Source organism: Ascidiella aspersa, chromosome 1 (genome assembly GCF_963924565.1).
Source record: "Ascidiella aspersa chromosome 1, kaAscAspe10.2, whole genome shotgun sequence".
Taxonomy (NCBI): Eukaryota; Metazoa; Chordata; class Ascidiacea; order Phlebobranchia; family Ascidiidae; genus Ascidiella; species Ascidiella aspersa.
The window spans coordinates 1273498-1285636 of NC_139447.1; the positions used below are offsets into that span (position 1 = coordinate 1273498).

At 35.2% G+C, this 12139-nt stretch overlaps 1 protein-coding gene across 1 annotated transcript; it reads right to left on the reverse strand.

Annotated features, from left to right (window-relative positions):
• Positions 1-1684: 1684 nt before the first annotated feature.
• On the reverse strand, positions 1685-6951 carry LOC146166451 (fucose-1-phosphate guanylyltransferase-like). The gene is made up of 6 exons (XM_083389105.1): positions 6883-6951; positions 6199-6363; positions 5516-5652; positions 4602-4773; positions 3930-4231; positions 1685-2728 (listed from the first exon to the last, which is right to left on the reverse strand). Exons 1-6 carry the CDS (start codon positions 6929-6931, stop codon positions 1787-1789), a joined length of 1767 nt encoding a protein of 588 aa, XP_083245231.1. The 5' UTR covers positions 6932-6951; the 3' UTR covers positions 1685-1786.
• Between the last annotated feature and the right edge of the window lie 5188 nt (positions 6952-12139).

Here is a 12139-nt window from a genome sequence, read left to right on the forward strand (position 1 = left end):
AAAATATTGGTAAAATGTTACCCTCTGTAAACTAAAAAATCGCAACACAGCATTCACGATTTCACATACAGGAAATCCAACTTGTAGGTTATTTAATGAGATTTATTTAATCAGGTTTTCAAAAGTGAGTCAAGTAAGGTTTACAAAATTACTTTGATAAACTTGACACACTATCCGCTTTTTTTTATTCATAAAATACTATAAAGCCACACATTTCGGGCAAAACGAATACGCCGGAATTGTAAGAAAAACAAACTTGGCAAAAAACACTGAACGACCTCCTAAAAATGGACCAGAATTATAATTTAACTGAATTTCAAGTAAGGACATGCCTATTTTAGGAAAGGGCACACAAACAAATTTAAACTACAATAATGTTATTGTGTATAAGCTTAAAATTGTCGGTTGTTGTAGCGATTTTTTTACGCAGCTTGGGTTAAATGTGAGGGTAGGGAGTAAGGCCTGTAATCAGTAGGAATTCCCTTTATTGATTGCGGCACGATTTAATGTTCCAAAGACAGTTATTTTTATTCTGCTCTCTATAATATTACAGTGTCTAATATTATAAATATACATACACGCTTAAACCGGTAAACATAAGCAAATAGTTGACTGCTTTCTCAATGGTTTAAAAAGCCTGGACCAGACTGTAAGGCATGTTTGCGTGAAACAACCTCGACCCTACACAGGTTTGACGTTGCTTGTTTTATGTACAAAGTAAAATATTGTTAAAATGTTTAGAAACAGAAAAATTTTCTTTTGACTGCTGAAGCAAAAACCTAAAAAATCTTTGTTGCAGGTTCAACTCTTTTGTGCCATCTAGCGACGTTACATAAGGAAAATATTACTCGAAAAACTTTGGTTGAAATTTCAGTGATTGTGATATTGTATATTGTTTTTTTTTTAACGTGGTCGGATTTTACTTTAGTTTTAGGGATTATATCAGTGAATAACAAACTGCGTGCCTTGAAAGATCCAAATGCGCCACCAAATTGTCTTATTTATTTTTTAGGAAACAAACTAGTCATACTATTCATCGTAGGCAGGTAAGCGAACATACGAGACATCCAATGCACACTATGCTTTGAAAAACTTATATCAGCATTCACCTAATTGTCTTGTCGTTTTCTAAAAGCATAGCAGGAATACAAAAGTCTATATAGAAGTAGCCAACTTTTTACACGTTTCGAATAAATCTTTAATCATTTCCAACATGTTAAAGGATGTTCAAATAAGAAGAAATATTTATTTTGAAATGTTTGGTAAACACTGGATTTTGTATAATTAATCGACAGTTATGTTATAAGGTAAAATACAATTAAGATGAAAAGAAACCATTAAGATGGAATGTTGGATTTTTATTACATCTGTTTGACAATGTGGACATAAAGAAATATGCGCTATACACTAATAATAAACTTTACAAAAATTGATGAAAATCATTAGGTGATACATGTTTTTATAGCTACAGAAAATTAGCTTTTTATGTGTGATAATAAGGAGTAATGTGCGAGTACAAAAAACACGAATAATGTGAAAAAGTGGGTCATACATGCATAAGTGCACCTATTTGAAGTTATGATTGTATTCGAAAGGAATCAAGCACTTTTTGAAGATCAGTTGGGCAATTGTAATCACGACTGAAGACAAAAAATTGGGAAATTTGAAGAAAAACAAAACAGACATCTATTATGATATATCAATTAGTAATGAAGACATAAAATTATAAAAAAATCTGCATAAACATATTATCGTGTTGATATTTGAAGAAAATTGTTCAACAATCCTAAACTTTGTGCAGAGAGCTTAAAGCGCTTTGTTCAAACCTGGAAGCCTCGATTTTCTTCATTAAATCAGATCTGAACCCAATCATCTCATCGACTCTTTTCACTTTCAGCAGATCGGCCATCGAATATCGACCTGCTAGTGATGACGTGTCCTTTTCACCGCGAGCAATTCGCTCCAAAGTGACGCAAGCATTTGATGACGACATCTGCCGGCTCTCGTATGCGGGGAATAACCGGGCGTTCCACAAACTTACTTTTCCCGAGCACTCGGGGAACAATTTATCCGGGTCGGTGAAAATATCGCCGAGAGTGCGGCCAAAATAAGGCAATTTATCCGGGTCTGCGCAGCTGTACTTTAAACTGTCCGCGACGCCGAACGCCAAGGTCACATATTCGACCTTGCCATCCCCGTCACCCTTGTTACCAATAGCAACGGTGTGTAGGAGTGTGTTTGCAGGCACAACGGCTGATGCGGGCAAATGGCATCCGCTCACAATGCAGCACGAACCGATGTGAACGTACTCGCTCAGAAAGCTGTACTCGACAACTGACCTTTGACCTACTTCCACCTTCGCCAGAACAACGCAGCCCATGACACGCGGTGGTGCTAGCACGACCTTGTCCCTGACGTCACCACCACCTTCGGGGGAGTTCCCCTTGAACTTAAACGGCAATCCGCAACAGTAGGCCATGACGTCACAACCGGTCAGTCGTGAGAGGCGAGCGTCAGAGGTCAAAAGGTCAAGGTACTCGGCCGTGGTTCCGAAGTGGAAGAAGTGTGACGTCACAGGTTGCTGGCCCGGCGCCAGGACGACCACGTGCAAGGGGGTTCCCCGTAGTTGGTGGTACACGAGGCGTCTTATTTGTAGGAGTGAGTCGGTTTGTTGGACGACGTTGATTGTGTTGGAAATGTACGAGTTGCTTGACTCACTTCCAAGCGCCTATTGTTTTGAAAAAGGTTGATCTTTTATTGTTATTGTCAAATAACTGTTAAAATAAATCTATGTTGGTAGATTTTTTTAACAATTATTTGACAATAACAATGAAAAGATTTAGTATCAGACCTCTAAATATTTTCCAAATATCGCGCGTCGGTAATTTTAATGTTTTCACTTTTTAACGATTGGTTAAAAAATTTATTAGACAAAATATTACGCATAAGACGGGCGAACATTTAACCCAAATAATAAGTATCGATTTTTAATGCATTGTTGGTTCAGCAAGCTTATATTGTAAGTTCGGTTAGCAAGCTTTATTTGAAGCTGTAATCAGATAAAAACACAAAAAACACATGTTTTATGAAAAGGTCAAAAGCGGCTTCATCACTGATTCTCAACCCATTGGTCGCGGACTCAAAATCGGGTTGCCGTTAGCTTAGGTTGGGGCGCCGACTGCAGTAGTTCACATCGTCAGACAAATTAAGATTGGGTTTGAGCAAGATTTTTGAAATATTGACAGAATTGCAGGAGCAATAGAAAAACATTGCTCTTTTAATTGAACTCAAACTTTTTTATGCTATTTGTCTTATCTTTTGTTAGTAGTTTAGTGAAATATTTGAGTCGCCAAAGCTTACCTGCTATACCTAAACTTAGAACTTGGGTTGCTGCGAAAAAGTTTAAGAACATCGGCCTATATAAATGCATTCGGTAGCTTGGTGAAATTTTATTGCAAGTTACATCACTGTTTTTCTAATAGTGCAAGGTCTCACCAAGCTCAAATATTTATTTATAAAAAAATATACAAATAATAATAATTTAGAACAGTTTAAACACCTACATGAATTTATCTGCACGCCTAAGCATCGAAAAATCAGGCGGAAAATTTTTTTAGTTTTCGAAAAGTGTATCTTTTGTGGAATACGTTTCCGACACCAAGGGCATCGTCCTAATAAACCATAAAACCAAATAATTTCATACCATGATCAAATATTTTGACCTTAGCTTAGACCTAAACTGATTAAGTTATGGAAGACTTTTAGGTTGTAAATAGTAATAGTAATATAAGTAAAATTAAAGCTAGTGTTTAAAAATTGAACATTTTTTTACTTTATAGCAGTGTATAATTATTTCAATTGGGCAATCGCAAAGTTAATAAAATTTATATTGTGTAATTTAATATAACCAAATCAAAAAATTTAATTACCTGCAAAAAATCTCCATACGCATCGATTTCGCATGTGATCGGCTTTTTCTGTTTGTAGAAGTCCAACAGAACCTCACAAACATTGGGTGCCATGTAAAAAGCACTGTCAGTGATCACATGTTCCTTTCCATCAATGGTTTGCACACAGTTGTCGGTGCTATGCATGCATTCTGCTGTGGGTTTGTGCAGAAACTTCTTGCATTTAACCAGGAGTGAGTCTTCAACCTTGCTTTCTTCTAGGATATAAACCCCATGTGTTGTGCCAATTTCTATGGAAGATGGGTGGCCTAATCCGGTGATTCCTGAAAATAAAAGCAAATCTATCAAAAAATACTCTAAGAATACAAAAACTAGCTGTGATTTATTACACTGGTGTTTAAATAAGAGAGTAAACTAAATACACAAATTACAAGGAAAGAAATAACTGTTTTTACAAAATAATTACAGTAAAAATATAAATAAATGCTGGTTTTTGCATCAGTTATTGATTTAATCACACAATTATATGTGATTTATCGTAGTGAAATAACTTAGTTAAAGCTAAAAACTCAATACGTACAGTTAAAACTAAGAAAATTGGATAAATTATCAACACTTTCGAACAGTTGAATTTGAACATAAACCAATGTTCATTTGTTTAAAACAATTTTATGCCATTTTGTAAACACTCACCAGAGTCTTTGAACTTCCAATCCATTCCCATATCACAATATACTTCCAAGGTGTCAGAACAACAAACAAAAATTCCACCGTTGGCCATTTTTGAAGGAAAGTCAATGTAAGAGGCAAGTTTAACCTCGAGCATTTGAAATATCGGCTCACGCGTCGGAAATGCTGTAAATACCTGGATATAAGACAGTTGTGTCAGTGCATTGTTACCTATTGAGTTCTACCAAAAGGATAGTTATATAATTTTAATATATGTGTGTAAAACAGCAGTTAGCATCTATTTCTTTAATAAAATCAACAGTGGATTGTAAACGTTTGATATCTAACAAAAATACTTTATAGATTTAGAAGGTTTAAAATGTATATTACAATTAAAACACTTACTGTTACAACAAATTTTGCTAAAGAATTAATTAGCAGAAACTCTAACAAAGGTTTAAAGCAGGGCTGCAGACTTAAGACTCGGGACTCAACGAAGTCGGTTTAGTTTGCTGGAGTTGGACTTCACACGACTTGCAGAGTCCTGAGTCCGTCATGCACATGAGCAGTACCAAGTTTCAAAACTGATAAGGCAGTAAACTGTATATTGTACTGGTGGAAAACTGAACCATTTTTACCTACGTTTTGTGGATAGAGAAATAAATGACACCCGTATAAGTGGAGCACACCGAAAGCCATTGCAGGCTCAACCGAATAGGGATTCGTCCCTCTAAGTGGATTGCTGCATATCAACCCTATTTTAGTTACGTAAATGAGTGAAATACAGGTTATAGAGTCGGAGCCGGATTTGGTGCTCGCCGCGCATTTGGTCAGATTAGGACTTGGGTTTATTTTTTAACCAGAGTCAGACTCTTGAGTCTAACTAGGGATATTTTTAACTGACTCGTCAGCACAGGTTTACAAATGTTTAAACTTACTTTTCCCAGTACACTTGCAATTGGTAATCGTTGACTAAAACCCCCAGCGTGGATTATAATTATCTTCTTGGATGTAAAACAATCTCCAAATTTATTTTTCAGCTCCTCGAGCACAACCAAAGTTGAACCACCATTACCTAGAAGCAAGAAAAATAAACATGAGTGCAATGTACAATGTGTGGTGTGGTGAAGTTGGTGGTTAAACACAATAGCTGATAAATATAATTATTTAGAACATGTTGAAAATGAATAAAGAGATATTCAAAATGCTCAAAATGTAACCTACTTATAATTATGGGTTTTTATATTCCTACAACGTTTAATTGTTTAGGTTACTGATGTACATTTTTAAAAAAAGCCCTTTTTAAAAATATGAAATTGTGGTTAATAAAATTACTTGGTATGTAATACGTTCACTATGCAAAATACCTGGTAGTAAAGCTGGAAACAACAAAGTACCAAAATATTTCATTTATAAAAAAACGCAAAAAGATATTTTAATAAAAGTTGAACTGAAAAAATAAATCAAAATATGATTTTTACACAGCATAAAATTCACAACATAGTTTCTTAAAAAATTTAATTCCACAGTGGTCACTCTATCTTTACTTTAGTTAAGACAGTATAAATCACTAAGCTGGTTAAGTTAACCTGTGAACATTACTTAAATATAAAGTTCTTACCTATTTTATATCCAGGTGGATCAGCAACAACAATGTACTCTGCACAAGTTGGTAGTTCACCATTTGCAAGCTTAGTTTGTAGTTGTAGTTGGAAAGCATGTTTCTGAGCATCGTCTGCAGCTGTCAGAACAATAACGTCCCAAAATGGAAAGTTGGATGTCTTACCTGTAATATATACATTAAAATTGAATCATAAATACCCAGTCTAGAAAGTATGGCAGATTTTGACATGATCTCGCGGGTGCACAGCCGAAAAAATCCGGCTGACTGGCTGCAACAAACGTCAAAATAGTACACTTTATGATTTTTCGATGCACTTTGTATTGCATACATTGCACAGTAAATGTACATTTTACAGTGGAGTAACACATAGTACTTAGTAGGGGTCCTTTTGTTGACCACCGCTTGTATATTTTCTTAAAGTTTAACAAAATGGTATATACTACCTTGATTAACTTAGATAAATAACTATGCCCCATTTCACACATTTATGGGCTAAAAATTTTATACAATTATCACAAAAATGACTAGCTTTTTGAAGTAAATTTATTAATACCTGACCAACCAGAAACTTAAACCAGCAGTAGCACCCTAACCCAAGTTATATAACTCCCATGTTTTTGGTATAGCTAATTACTCGAACAAGTGCTTTGTTTGTTAAATGTCTTTTAAATTATAAGTTACCCCGAATGCTGTCAAACTGCTTAAATCTTCTTCGAGTTTCTTCCAACATTTTTAAAACTAACTTCAAAATATTTTGTGTTCATGTGGAACTACTCGTGCGTGAAGCAAATTACGTTAACACTGCAGGGCGTTAGGGCTGCTTATTACGTTTAGATTGCGGTGATATCATAAAAAAATGTTTTATTGTTTTATAAGTCAGGCTAGTTTCTATCGACCAGGGGCGGATCTAGGGGGGAAACGTATCAATATCCCCCTAACTAGATTTTACCCATTTTAACTGCGTAAATCCCCCCAAAATTAGGGTCGGGGCGAATCCCTTTTATGTTTCTCGTATGTTTAGGCCTATTTTGAAAAAAACGGCTAGCCCAAAGGCGTCGTGCGATACTTCGTAACCTGGAAATGAAAATGTTTTATTGTCAACCAAAGTCAGTCTAGTTTCTACTGACCAGGGGCGGATCCAGGGGTAACGTGACCATGTTCCCTTTGTGGGGCACGAGATTAGTTTAGTTGATATTTCTGACTGTCGCTTTAAGGTTGCTTGAAGGTTGCATGCGTATAACTCGTTTGCCAACCACAATGCTTCTGGTGATTATTAATTGTATTATCTGATAAGCGAACACCCAGTTGAAACTATAGAAGGCGGACAATCAACACTGTTAACAACACAGCGCTGTGAACAGCACAGCGCTGTCAACCGCACAACACGTTAACTGAGAAGAGGTCTCCATTTACAAGCGGACAGCGGCCTAAGTAGCCACAGACAATCGAACTGCTGACCGCCGAGATAATCGCGGAACAGCACATTTAGCATTTACACTTTGGTGCGAGTAGACAATAAATCTGGGGCATAAGCCGTTACAGCGTAAATTGTACAATAAACACAAAATCTTTTAGTCGGTAAATAGCCGTGCGCTACACCATAACTAGATTTTTGCCTATTTTAACACTTTAAGATTTAACTCTGTGACGTCACGTCTAAATGTGTTTGGTTTACTAAAATGAACTGAGGTAAAAGAACATCTGAGTAGCGCCGCAATACAAGACGCAAAACGTCCCCAAGTTATCGTAAAGTCACATTAATAATGATTTGACATTGCAAAACTTGACAATGGCACAAAATAGAAAGATTTATTTATATTAATGAGTCATACCAACGTGGGCTACTGTGACAATGATCTTTGCGAAAGAGCGTAAAACTGTATAACCCAGTGCAAACATTACTTGGAAATTGTTGAACAATCCATCGATAATGTTAGTTGTAGCACCGCCCCGTATCTACAAAAATGCGATAATTACTTGTTTCATGACGTAATTTTGTGACGTCATTTTTGTAAGTTAAACCTAACAGAGGGTAAGACCCTAAACTCAAGTATGAGAAAAATCGTATTGAAAGTTAGCAGTTCTAAACTGTTCACCAAGAACCCCTAAATAAACTCGAAGTAAAATTCTATATTTTGCTTTAAAGTATTTTCACATTAGTAAGCATATTGTGTAAAACATACACACCACAAACATAGAAAATGTTTTTACCACAACGTCCATTAATTGGTTAACATTGAAATAAAACAAATTGTTATACGAGAATAATGTGAAAAAATCTAAAATATAAAGCAGAAAATAAATATTCCGGCCTAAAGCGTTCTCTTTTTTTCTGATTTTGTTTACGTTTACTTGAGTTAACATTTGCAGTGCAATACAAACAAACGTTTAGTCGTGTTTTCGTGTAAACTTTCAATTAGCGCATGTTTATAATTTCGTGTAAACACGATCGTGTGCAAAATGTTGCCTGTGCTTTGTAGAACCGATGTGCGACGGATTCGGATTGTCGCCGTAATCTGATTCACCCTACGTTTCCTGAGACCTTCTGTAAGCCTGATTACAAAGAAATCTGAAACAATAGCGCTCCGAAGCTAGACTTGTGCAACAAACCGTTTTAGTTGTGCATAACTAGACGAGGTTGTAGGCTTATTTAGTAAAATAACGTATTTAGTTTAGACGAGGCTTATAACATACGTTTCAAATGAAGTGTTTTAGTTAATTTTATTTCCAGAATTTATAATGCTGCCATTAACTGCAGTATTTTGTTTAAATCTTATAAAAGTATTTATGTTTTAAAGTGGGCCTGCTTAAAGAAGCCTATAGTGATTTTCACTTGAATTGGAGTTTCTAAAAGTAATCTTTACAGTAAGCGCCCGTTAGTTTAATATCAACAAGCTAAGTATTAGCTGGGATATAGCTTGGGGCGACATATTTTAATTGTCAGAAAAATATCAATGCGCTATGTCTGTAATTTTAAACTAAATAAAACAAAAAAGTGCCAAGATTCAAGGAAATAAAACCTATCTCGCAATAAAGCGTTGTCGTAACACAGTGATATTTTTAGTGCAGTAAATACAGAATAGAACAAAGAATATGCCAATGAAGGGAGGTAACACTAATGATGGAGAAATGCAGCGAAGCAAGGAACTTATCTACTTCTCTGCGGTTCGTAAAGATTTGATTTAAAACTTGTCGCCCTTTTACAGTATAAATAACTTTGTATGGGCACTGGTGCGCAAGTGCGTGCGTGCGTGCGTGCGTACCTGAATGCGCGAGTGCGTGAGTATTGAATACGTCAGTAGGCTACATTTTATATTATTGTTGGGTAGGTTGTTCTGCAACTACATAAATGCGCCTTAGGAAATTACCAATGAAAGTTGAAAAATTTTGCGTTCCATAAAGTTAGTCAAAGTACACGAACACAACTTTAGCTATATAATTGTAAGGAATCCACTTTTGTAACTAAAAACTGCTAAGCCGGGTAACTCAATATTTAAAAGTTTAGAGAAGTTTTAAACTATAGAAAGTCACAAGAAGTAAATCAATGGAACGAACTTGGAACATTTCAATGAAATATTGGTTTACGATTTATAATATCCGGCCTTAAATCCGGTCTAGTGTTTAAGATTAAATTTGGATCCGGGTTTATATTTGTTTTGGATATTTGTCTTTTTCCAGCTTGGTGTTTAAACATATACTATATTTTTGCACTATGTTTGCTATACTCGGTTGTACAAAATATAGCTTTGTAGTGACTTTAGTCAATGACTTGACTCAAGTGCACTTAAGTCATTTATTTTTCAAATGACTTGACTTGACCTAAGTAAGTCTTAAAGTATAATTATTTGATTTAGATCTTTAAGCAAAAGTTTTAAGTAGGACAAGTCATTGAAACAAATGACTTCGGTTGAAATCAAATGTTTTCATTTTTAACATGATTTTATAAAAAAATGTTCTAAAAAAACTCAGTTCAGTTAGGTGACTTAAAACTTTGCTGGGACAAGTAATTCTAAATGACTTGTCTACAACAATGAAAAAACACATGTTTGCTCCAAATTGTTGCCGCCACTAAAACAGTCGTTTTAATGAACAAACTAAAAAAAACTAAAAATGAACAGTTTACAATATAAATGATATGATTTAACTCCAAAACCGTACCATTTTAAAGTTAGTTACTGTTTTATACTAATGCATAAGTCGCTTATATCTTCCACTGCTTTTTCTGTATTTCTAACCTGATAAAATCCGTATTTTAGGTCGTCCAAGTCGTTTTTGGTTTCGTCACAATGGTTTCGTCATTTGCCTTAAGCGCTTTCATCCAATCAAAAACCGCGCACAGATTTGAATTTTGGCGCGTCGCAGACAGAGGCGAGGTGGTTTACTGCGGAGTTTGGGTGAGTATTTACTCGTATTATGAGTTACTTGTTTGCCTGACTCGACCGAGTAATGTAGCAAGATACTACCCGTCATGTTGTCAGGCAACTATTGTATTAAATTATTTTCGCGAAAATGTTGCTCTTTGCAAAATATAGCTTAGTAACTTTTGGTAAAAGTATAAAAGCGATGTTTCAATTTACTACAGCACAGCACAATCGACAAAGCTATGTAGTTTTAAACATTATCCAAATGATACCTGTGAGCTATTTAGTAAACTTTTTGGTTTTGAGATACCAAGAAAGAAAGCAACCAATCAATATAGATTCAGGGCGCTACAGGCCGCCTGAAAATTATAAATAAGTAGGTTAGGTTATTTTTATTAGTGAAACCTGACAGTTATTTTAAGGTGATTGCATCCGGAGTTACTGGAATCTTGCAAAGAACAGAAGCAGATAAAACGATGGTAAAACAACACTTTATGTCATGTTTAAGTTAAACACTTCTAAAATTAAGTGAACATTTACCCAAACTTTACAAGGCCGAGCCCTTGCATTTTTAGTATTTTAGTAGGCCTAATGTTTCATTTTTAGTAGGCCTAATGTTTCGCGGCCCCTCTAGCGAAAATAGAAAAGGTTGTATAAATAACGATGTAAAATTAAAAATAAACTTAGTAAAAGTAACTCAAATAGAACTATATGGTAATGTTGGGTTTGGAAAATCATATTTTTTATTCTGAAAAAAAAAAAAAATTTTTTATTCCCTTAAAAATGCCTTGCGGACCTCGCTTTGGCAACCAACGGTGTGAGGTAATACGAGATAGGTCAATGCACCTTATGGTTTTATTTAGTTTCAAGTGTTTGTTTTGTAGATGAAATACCACTTGGCGTTATCGACCGCCGCAACATTGATAAGTGCTGCTTCTGGAGTAGTGACGTTACTCTACGCAGGCATTTACCACAAGATGATGACGGTAGGGACAGTCCCTAGAGGGGAATACAAGAGTTTTGTTTTTGCATATTTTAAAAGTGTTGTTACAACACGAAGAAGTTGAAGTGTCCCTATTTATCATAATTTTGAGTTTTGTTATTGATAGTTCTGTTTTCTTTGCTATGGGTATATATGGAAACTAAAAGTATTTCAATTTGACGATATTTCGCTGGGTTTCACAATAGTAAAATGCCTTTTAATTTAACATATGTGACTATACCGAGTAAAACTTGTTTATTTCTGCATTCAAATAAAAAATAAAAATATTTTAAGTAAAAGACAGCATTAACAACTTAGCTAATGTTATTTAATTTAAATCCAAACAACTACAAAAAATCTACGGATATAGTTGCCTGCTATTGTGCCATCCTATATGTTATTGCACTTGTTAGAATTTACCCAAGTTCATGTCAATTGCAGACACCTGACCTCGTTTTCATGGAGTTGTCCATCTTCGTTCTCGTTTTAATCGACTTTATCGCGTGTCTCTCTAGCGCCATCATGTGTTACGGTGCGTTAAGGCAACCGGAAAAAAGAATCGTCGAGAATAAAGGTTTGAAAATAAAAAAATAAA

Bases quoted from the DNA above. Each gene is read 5' to 3' on its own strand.
- LOC146166451 (XM_083389105.1), bottom strand. From the start codon at position 6,931: ATGTTGGAAGAAACTCGAAGAAGATTTAAGCAGTTTGACAGCATTCGG. The intron at 6,364-6,882 runs GTAACTTATAAT...TATATATTACAG, and splicing joins GCAGTTTGACAGCATTCGGG to GTAAGACATCCAACTTTCCA. The intron at 5,653-6,198 runs GTAAGAACTTTA...TCTTGCTTCTAG, and splicing joins TCCACCTGGATATAAAATAG to GTAATGGTGGTTCAACTTTG.